The following is a 10,546-nucleotide window of genomic DNA, read 5'->3' on the forward strand; positions in this document are numbered from 1 at the left end:
CGCCCCTCCGCCGTCGGCGAGGTGCCCGTCTCGCAGTCGCTCATCAAGGCGGCCAGCAACGTCTGCTTCTCCTTCTTCGTGCTCGCCGTGCTCGCCGTCACCGTCGTCGCCGTCACCTACCAGCCGCCCGACCCCTGGCTCCAGTCCTCCGCCGCCATCACCACCTCCCTCGCCCGCGTCCTCCCCAACTCCTCCTTCCTCCAGCCCGACGACTCGCTCCTCCCCACCGGCGAGGACTTCCCCTCCCCCTCCGCCGCCCCCGGCGCCGCCGCCGCCGCCCAGCGCGACGCCGCCGACCAGGCCGCCACCGCGCCGGGCATCAACGCCACCGCTGCCGCGGGGACCTGCGACCCGGACGCGCCGCTCAACTGCACCGACCCGCGCGTCCTCGCCGCCGTCAAGGCGTTCAACGCCAAGGCCTTCTTCCGCAAGTCCATCGTCTTCCTCAGCTACGAGGCGCCCGTGCCCGGCCCCAAGCCCGGCCAGTGCGACGTGGCCTGGCGCTTCCGGAACCGCCGCGAGAAGTCCTGGCGCCGGTACAGGGACTACCGCCGATTCGAGCTCGCCCCCGGCGACGGGTGCGCGCTTGACATCACCAAGGTCGGCAAGTTCAGGTCGGGGAAGAACGCGGCTCGCCCGCCTCGCCCCAAGGGTAGCAAGAAACCGCGCGTCGCGCCGCCGCCGGTGGATGCGGAGATCAACGACACGATCCCCCTCGTCGGGTCGGAGGCAGAGTTCAGGAGAGGCAAGTACCTCTACTACATGAGAGGCGGTGACCACTGCAAGAGCATGAACCAGTTCATTTGGAGCTTCCTGTGCGGGCTCGGCGAGGCCAAGTTCCTCAACCGGACGTTCGTGATGGATTTGAACATGTGCTTGTCCGGGGCTCACACAGAGGACGGCAAGGATGTGGATGGCAAGGATTTTAGGTACTATTTTGATTTCGAGCACCTCAAGGAGTCGGTGTCTCTGGTGGAGGAAGGGGATTTCTTGAAGGATTGGCGGCGCTGGGACAAGAAGAAGGGTCCGGGCCGGATCTCGGTGCGCAAGGTGCCTACATACAAGGTGACCCCAATGCAGCTGAAGAGGGACAAGAGCAACATCATTTGGAGGCAGTTTGATGGGCATGAGCCTGAGAACTACTGGTACAGGGTCTGCGAGGGGCGAGCTGCCAAGGTCATCCAGAGGCCTTGGTATGCTATCTGGAAGTCCAAGAGGCTGATGAACATTGTAACTGAGATCGCAGGCAGGATGGATTGGGACTATGATGGTTTGCATGTGGTCCGAGGGTGGAAGGCAATGAATAAGAAGATGTATCCGAACTTGGACGCGGACACATCACCCGACGCGATTGTAGATAAGGTGACCAAGCTTATCAAGCCGTGGCGGAACCTCTACATCGCAACCAATGAGCCATTTTACAACTACTTCGACAAGCTCAGGTCACACTACCATGTGCATTTGCTTGAGGATTATAAGGAGCTTTGGTCGAATACGAGCGAGTGGTACAACGAGACGACAGCGATCAATAGTGGGAAGGACGTGCCGTTCGATGCGTACATGAAGGTGATTGTGGACACCGAGGTATTCTACAGATCAAAGGCGAAGGTTGAAACGTTTAACAACCTGACGAGAGATTGCAAAGATGGAATCAACACGTGCAATTTGTGACACATGAGTTCATGGTGTGATAATTATTGGTGTCCATATACTCCCAGTGGCTGGCGCAATGGAACTTGGGCGGACTTCATCCAGGGTTTGTCATATTGGGCATAATATCTTGATGCCGCTTGTCATAGCATGCTCAGTTGATTGTATTACATGTGCATCTAAATTATGTGCCCTCCATTCTTTTTGTATAATTTACCACTGTGCTCAAACCTGCAAAATCCAAATAGTAACACTCAGTGAGCCTTTTGCGGTGTCTCTACTTCTTAGTGTCTGGACTTCTGCAGTATCTCTGAGTCCCCATTAGTTAGCTTGGGGTTTCTCTTCATTTATTGTATGTTTCCATATGTGTGTTGCTAAATATTCTCTAGTCGGAAATGAACTTTCAGAAAATTATACATTTTACTGTCAAAAGTCAGAACAGAGGTCACCATGGCCATCAGATTACCATGTATGCCGTGTTTGTTGTCATAAGTAACTTACTTGCCTTGAATGATGCTTGCTCTGTGAGAATTGCAGACTATCAGTTGTGTTTCTCTTGTGTATAAATGGTAACATGTTGGAAGCTGTGACATAATATTGGAAGCTATGACATAACAGCAAACTTCTAGAATAGTGCGTTTGCAGTTGTCAGCTGCCCAGTGTTAAGTTGTGGACATTCATGCGATGTAGAGAAAAGAGAGGAGACCAGGTCAGTCTAGTCCAAATGAATTAACATATGTTGTATCCTATTGCATGATACATTGGTGCATATTTTAGGTTATGTAATTTCATTATGTTCGTTTGACTATTTGTCACAGTGGGCTTTCTTTTTTGTTTTTGTTAAAAATGAACATCACATCAGTATTATCATAATCCGATTTCACAAAGGAAGCCTATCAATTTAAGTCATTAGTTCAGACTTCGCCCTCAAGGAAGATGGTAGGTGGCATAAGTCCTTCACAATCGTTCGTCACACTAGTAGTTAAGTTTGATCAGCTGTTGTTTTCAGTGTGTTTGTTATCATCTCTTTGAGCGGCCGTACTTCAAGGAATGTTTCAACTGGCTGTTTTCGACTTGAGGATGTTGAATATTGAAGCCATTCTGCGCATTTATCTCGGACTGCTTTTTTGGACATGTTAGCCTACCTTTCTGAGCTTGATGAATTCACAATGCTGCTTATGGTTAAATTTATTTCTGCACGTTCATCTCAGGCTGCTTATTTTGGAGATGTTGGCTGACCTTTCTGAGCTTGCTGAATTCATAATGATGGTTATGGTTAAATTTGTACCATCATGTATGGTTCAGAGGTCTTATATTTACTGCTTACTTACTATTACTTCCAATTACTGCTTACTATTACTTCCACTACCTCTGGTAGACGGACTGATCAGTGATATTTGAACTGCAAAGATATCTTATATTTAGTTACAGAGGTAGTAGGAAGTAATCAGTAAGCAGCTTGTTGTGGCCAACAAACCAGAGACATACTCCCTCTGTTCCTAAATATAAGTCTTTCTAGGATTTCAATACAAACTACATACGAATGTATATAGACATATTTTAGAGTGTACATTCATCCATTTTGCTCCGTATGTAGTCCACAGTGAAATGTCTAAAAAGACTTATATTTAGGAACGGAGGGAGTATATTGTTGGAGGAATGTTAAGGTGCCACACAGCAGGCTACATAAACCTGCTGCACTTCCCTGAAATTGACCTGGCATGCATACAAAGATTGGACATCATACAAACCAAAGCATCTTCAATTTCTTTATCTATATCAGAGTAACCTATGCAGGAACCAATTTGTACAAGTTCCTCCCGTTTCGGCAGCAGCTTGTTGGGAGAAGTTGGTTTGAAATGGTACCCATCCCAAATTTCTCCTGCCAAAATTGACCACAAAGTTATCAAAATGTGCTTACAGCTAGTTTGTGCGTACGTTCTTGGATACCTATACCTATTAGAGAATAATCCCGTATTCCTCTCCTCTGTTTTTTCTTCAGAAAATCTAGTGACCGGATACTTTGGAGAACCATCTGTATCAACTAGGACGTGCTTGTGTTCTTGAGTCATGAGTAGCGGAATTTTGTCGTGAACATTGCAAACATTTGAATCCTCGTTGAGTGGATACTTTGGAGAACCATCTGTATCAACTAGGACGTGCTTGTGTTCTTGAGTCATGAGTAGCGGAATTTTGTCGCGAACATTGCAAACATTTGAATCCTCGTTGAGTGAGTTATTTACCCAAAACCACCACACTTGGGGCTAGGGTAACCAGTCAGTACCAGATTTGAGCCAAGTCACAAAAAACCACCAACTCTGAGCCTAATCGGTAACGCGGAGCACTGACGGGCCGATTTGGCCGCGAAAACAGCGAAACCGACAGGTGGGACCCACCTGTCGGGCCGACGTGGCGCGGGTTGACGGACGCCGTTAGACGGAGGGGGACGGCCGTTTCCACGCCCGCTTATTAGGTCATGCACCCGCCGTTTCCCTGTCCAATCCCCGATTCAGTTTCCTCCCGCGCGTTCCTCCCGCTCCACTCATGGCGACCAGCTCCGGCGGCGGCGATGGCGGAGAAGGAGTCGACGGCTCCGGCGGCGGCGATGGCGGAGAAGGAGTCGACGGCTCCGGCGGCGGTGGCCGTTCTAACAGTGGCCGCCGCCCGCAATGCGACCCCGATGGCAAGTGGGTCCCCAACCCCAATGGCGATTCGGACTCGACGGCGACCGCTTGGGGTAAAGCTGTTCTGCCGCCGCCGTCCCAATATGCGGAGGAGGCAGTGAAGGCAGCTGCGGAGGCAGAGAAGGCGTCTGCGGGGGCTGATTCATTTGGGGAGGAAGCACCCCCCTTGCATCCATCTGAATCCAGGTAAATCTCAGTGCAAAATACCTAGGGTTAGGGTCTAGCAGTACTGGTTTGTTAGGATACCTAGTGTTAGTTTTAGCTGTACCTAGGGTTAGGCCTAGTTGATTGCAACAATATTGTGCTACTTAATGAGGAACTGCATTTTGTTATCTGAATGAGGAACTGCATTTTTTTATCTGAATATTATACATAATCTTAATTGTATTTTATTATCCTCATACATAGATCTTAGTGAATGAGGAACTGCTTATTAATGACATGTTGTTCAGTGTTGTTTGTAGAGTACTTTTGTTTGTACTGAATATTGTTGTTATTCAGTGTTTTTTTTACTGAATATTGCTGTTATTCAGTGTTGTTTGTACTGAATATTGCTGTCATTCAGTGTTGTTTGTACTGATATTGCTGTTATTCAGTGTTGTTTGTACTGACTTTTTTAACTTTACTAAAAATGTTGTTATTTTGTTTTGTATTGTGTAGGCCTGAGGAGCCATGGTCATTATATTTTCAGTTTCCCTCTAAAGATGCTGCCAGAAAGTATGCCCTTGTGAAGATGTATGAGATAGACATCACTTATGGCAGTTTGCTTAATGTGATGGTCAGAAATGGATATGGAAGTGATGACAGTATTTGTTACCTGAGGAAGGATGGCATAGGGATGCAAGGGATATCTGTCATCACAAACAACACTGAAGTGGACGATATGATAAATCAGTTTAAAACCAGTCAGACATTGTGTTTGTATGTTAAAGAGGGGAAGTTAAATAGGAAGCAAGCACCAGTAGAACCTGAAGAACTGAACCCAGCTGAAACACTTGTGGATTTGACAGTGGACCAACCTGTTGTTTTTCCTGTTAATGAGTCAGGTGTTGTGCACAAAACAACAGATCATTATGGTGGCTCATCATATGTTCTTGGTACACAAGAAAGTGTGAACTATATGCCAATAAAAACAATTCCTCCACCATGCCAGCTTGTTGAGCCAGAGAAGGCAGATGCAGAGCATGAAAATAATGCATTGCAGCAGGTAAACACTCAAGTAAGTGTGAATTATGCAGATTTCTAGTTTGATACAGATGAGGAGGAGCATGCAGCAACTGAGGACACATCTGATGAAGATGATGATGACTCAGTATTTGATGAAGACTTTGTAGCTGATGTGGACATCCCAGATGCAGATTCAGATTCCATGGACTATGAAGAAGAAGATAATGTAGCTAGAGAAGAAGAACAGAGGAGGAAAGTGGACAGTGATCTGAAAGACACAATTGCTGACATTAAGAGGAAGAGAGCTCACATGAGCAGTACACACTGTGAAGGGGACATAGACCCTGAAGATTTATATGACATAGACTTGGAGGAAGAGGATGATGACTGTCAAGAGATAGCAGTTCCTGAGCCTGTTGAGAAGAAGATAAAGAGGCCTGGGCCTACTAGTAGGTCCCACTCTAGTGCTAACAGAAGCATGAATGAGGACTGGTATCCATCTTCAAAAGAGGATGATACAGGCTTTGAAGCTGATGATGATGGCAATGAACCAATGTCCTTTATAATCCCCTCTGGTAGAAGGAGTAGAGCTAAGAAAAGGCCACCCAGGGTCTGGTATGATGAGGGCAGGCTGCATCCAGAGAAGCAATTCCAGCTTAGGCTTTGTTTCAGAGATGTGTACCAATTTAGAGAGGCTCTTGTGAATTTGCATGTGAAGCAACTTAGAAGATACAAATATCACAGAAACTGCAGTGATATGGTAATAGTGTGTTGTGATGGAGAGGGCTGTCAGTTCCACATGGTTGCAGCAAAGAACTACTGCTGAAGCTTCAACTAGCCAGCCAACAGGAAATAGGTTCAAAAGGACAAGATACATGAGCAAAAGGATGGAGGGGTACTTCTATGCCAATGGGAACTACTGAGAGTTCTTGTTTCACTCTGTATCCAAGTGCATGTGTGCTCCATCAGGCACTAGAGCACTTTTTATATGCCAAGACTAAATTTGAACTTATGTAATGCTATGTTGAACCTATGTGTGGCACTACTACTGCTGTGTAATGCCATGTTGAACCTATGTATGGGTGTTGGTTTTATGCTATGAGGATTTGCTATCTATAATTCTGTGCTTGGATTGGTATATTTACTCTGTACTGCTATGTTGTTTGGAGTTGTTTGCACTCCCTGATCATCACATTCTTTGCATCAAAATAATGCCAGAAAGTTCCTGGTATACTCATGCCATAAGTTACTAGTTTTTCAAATTTTTCTGTGCACAATAATATGACTGTCACACCAGGTTTACCTGGAGTGAGGTAAATATAATACAAAAGGTAGTACTGCAAATTAAGTTCAAATTCATGCCATAAATTCAAATTCTTGACTTGCAACAGATAAACTGCATAATTCAGTACAAATTTAACCAGTACAATACCACATTACAGTGCACTTCTACTTAGGTCTGATTATTCTCTGCAACAGAGCACAACTACACCAGTACAATACCACATTACATAATTAGAAATCATCACATATCTCCTTCAACTTCTTGATCTTGTCCTTGTAGCCATGCTTCTGTTTCAGCAAATCAGAGATGATGTACTCTAGCTTTTTCTTCTCTTCCTTTAGTTGGTCTCTCTCTGTGAGCACTTGTCCTCTCTCTACCACAAGCTTGTCCCTCTCCTTCTCTGCCTTTACCCTGAGTAACTGATGTAGATTTGTGCAACCATGGTCTGCCAGCTTCTTCTTCTCCATCTCCTCTTTCAGATCATTGAGAGCCAACCTAGTATTGCCCAGCTCAGTAATAGCAGCCTCCTTGTCAGCCACCATTTTTGCAAAATCAAGTTTGAAAAAATCCCAGCTCTTCTTCCATCTTCCTCTTTTCTCCAACTACTTTGTAATTGTGTTCAGCAAGCTAAACATTGTCTTTCAGCCTGTCCTTCATTTCTTTGTCATACATGCTCCACAATTCAGTTAGGCTGAACTGCAAAGCCACTGACCACTCAGGGTCTATCCACTCCAGATAGTTGCACTTTAGTTCAGCCTATAATTCAAAAGAGATGTTCTCAGTAAGAAATTTTTGTCACTTCTAACAGAATATAAATGCACAAATGTTCTCAGTAATATGTGTTGTCAGAAAGAAATTGTGATCATTTAAATGCACAAACAATTTTTGTCACTTTTAACATCATATAAACTAAATATATGTTGTCATTATAACAACAATTGGATTTCCACCAAATTATTTCCACCAAATAATGTTGTACACTACTTAATTATTTAGAGCAAATTACAATAGCATTTCATAATTTACTACTGTCAGAGCATAATTATATCAACTGTGGGCAGTGACAATTCTTCACAATAATAAGGAGAGCAAAATTTGCTTCTGGCATTTGAATGGAGCAAGAACTAACTAAGACTAAACTAAATACAGTAATAACAAACATACCTTCTCCTGAGCACAAGCAAGAAAACGTCGGCCAGTGTCCGTAGAGTCAAATGCTACTAGCCTGAGGCAAGGCTCATGATGCAGGCAGCGAGAGGAGAGCTCATGAGCAATGCCACTCCATTCCTAGCACGAGATAGTCCTAGGAAGCTAAAAACAAAAGAGATTGAACAAATTAGCTACTTGGTAAGAAATCCCCAACTCAAGAACCCTAACCCTAACCCTAAATGCTCGAATCCCCAAATGTATGTACCTGGCTGGTCACTGAATCATCGTCCGAAGAAGAAGAGCTTGACCCCTCGCTCCAGGAAACCATGGCGGACCGGCGGACGGCGGCGAGACGACGGTGGCGGCGGCGGCGGCGGTCGTCGGGGTCGAGACAGATGGGTCGGATGCGGTCTGGTGCGGTCTGGTGGGACCAGCGACCCGCGCGGCCCACTAGTACACGGGCGTGGAAACGGCCGTCCTCCTCCGTCTAACGGCGTCCGTCAGCCCGCGCCACGTCGGCCCGACAGGTGGGTCCCACCTGTCGGTTTCGCTGTTTTCGCGGCCAAATCGGCCCGTCAGTGCTCCGCGTTACCAATTAGGCTCAGAGTTGGTGGTTTTTTGTGACTTGGCTCAAATCTGGTACTGACTGGTTACCCTAGCCCCAAGTGTGGTGGTTCTGGGTAAATAACTCTCGTTGAGTATGTGTCACTGTGCAGGCAATTCGGAACTAGATATTGTCCTGAAGATTCTCAATGAATATGAATGTGAATGGTCCTGCACTGATCTACTCATGGAGCATCAGAGCATTTGTCAAATATTTCTCGCAAAAAAGAGCATTTATCAAATAGAAAACATCACCGATTGTCTTGGTTCAACTGTTCAAGTATACGTCCCCTGCAGAAGTTCCCGAGCTAATTCGACTTCAAATATGTAATTTGAAGATGTCTATTCATCACTTCTCAGCATTCTTTTTTTTTTACTTTAGCAATATGTTCGGAGTTTTTGTACTTTCCTATGCATATATCTTTCTATGATAACAAGCCTCCATCTACCGTTTTTCATGTTTCCAATGCTGCCGGTTGCCCAACTAGCAACGTGTTGGCCACACGTTCTTTATTTTGTTTTGAGACAAATATTCATATTATGAACCGTTTTCGTTGTTGTATTTCTCTTGAAGAGATGTTTAATATAGACCTTATTTTGATATAATTGACGAAATTCCTTTGATGTCATTTCTCTAATGGATATGTTTTCGGCATCGTGACTCGGCAGGTGATAGCGAGCGATACACAAATGTTATCTTTGATGAATGCTTGCTTCAACCTATTTTCCTTCTCATTGTCACTAAAGTAATTAAAATTTGGATGTTGTGTATCTCAAAAATTACTCTGTTGAACTAATATGTTTATGGAGCTCCGACGAGCCGGCGATGCTGCGATGACAGACGAAGATGTATGATGGCGAGACATTGTGAGGCCAACAGCGGGGTACGAGCAAGCTGTGTGCTGCCGCCTTTTTTTGATGCAATAGCTTGTTTCATAGGTGTACACTCAAGTCTTTTTTCCGTGTTTCCATGGACTCTTGTGGCTCACTAAGCTGTAATGAAAAGCTGCCAAACAGAGAAGTGCTTGGTGATTTAGCACTAAGGCTGGTCATAATGGAAAGTAATTTTGATTAAAAATATGTATATGTTATTAGTCTATGTTAGAAAGTAACATATGTGTGGTATCATTGCCTTCATTTATTTAGATGTAGATTCATTTTACCTTGAGGTGCATTCCTTTTTTATTAATTACATGTCATATAAGCAAATTTGTCTTGAAGTGTGCTATGATAATAACTAAGTTACTTTCACTATGACCAGCCCAAGAAAATTGTTGGGTCTCACGATAAGCTAGTGGACAGTGACAGAGCATTCAGTGTGGGCAGCGACGGGGCATGCAGTCATGTGAAACGTACGCGAACCGCGTCACATGAATCAATCGAACGGTCAACAAGACTACTGTCAACCGGATCAGCGACACTATGGAAATTATCCCCCAGGTCATCCTGCTGTGGCACCGGATCAGCGAGGCCAACCTGATCCTCCGAGAAGGGGTGGCGGACACGATCAGTTGGAAGGCGGGAGGCCAATACACGGCAAGAGCAGCTTACAGCATGCAATTCACAGACGAGCCGAGGGAGTACTTGCATCAGCTCATATGGAAGATTTGGGCGCCGGACAAGGTCAAATTTTTTCTCTGGCTGCTCCACCTTAATCGACTCTGGTGCAACGACCGCCTGCAGCGAAGAGGATGGCCCAACGGATATTTCTGTCAGCTCTGCTACAGAAAATTAGAATCCTCCTTCCACCTCCTCTGGGAATGCCCAACTTCACGCCAAGCCTGGGCAAAGGCGACCACCTGGCACGGCTGTGCTGCACTCTCTCCAAGCACCTGGGAAGCCTGCGCGACCACCACCGAGGCAGTGACTGCGATCGTCAACGCCGCGGCATCTCACGACAGAAAGGGCATCAAGACAATGATCGCGCTGCTGGCCTGGCAAATCTGGCAGGAGCGTAACAGCTGCACATTCAAAGGTAAAACATCGAGCTGGCGTGACATTCTAGCGG

At 45.7% G+C, this 10,546-nt stretch overlaps 1 protein-coding gene across 1 annotated transcript; it reads left to right on the forward strand.

Annotated features, from left to right (window-relative positions):
- Positions 1-3: 3 nt before the first annotated feature.
- Positions 4-2,066, forward strand: LOC119360743 (the record flags this gene model as incomplete). Its single annotated transcript, XM_037626257.1, has 1 exon — positions 4-2,066. A coding segment is annotated over one exon (1,668 nt), but the record flags the coding sequence as incomplete, so codon positions are not given.
- Between the last annotated feature and the right edge of the window lie 8,480 nt (positions 2,067-10,546).

Source organism: Triticum dicoccoides, chromosome 2B (assembly GCF_002162155.2).
Source record: "Triticum dicoccoides isolate Atlit2015 ecotype Zavitan chromosome 2B, WEW_v2.0, whole genome shotgun sequence".
Taxonomy (NCBI): Eukaryota; Viridiplantae; Streptophyta; class Magnoliopsida; order Poales; family Poaceae; genus Triticum; species Triticum dicoccoides.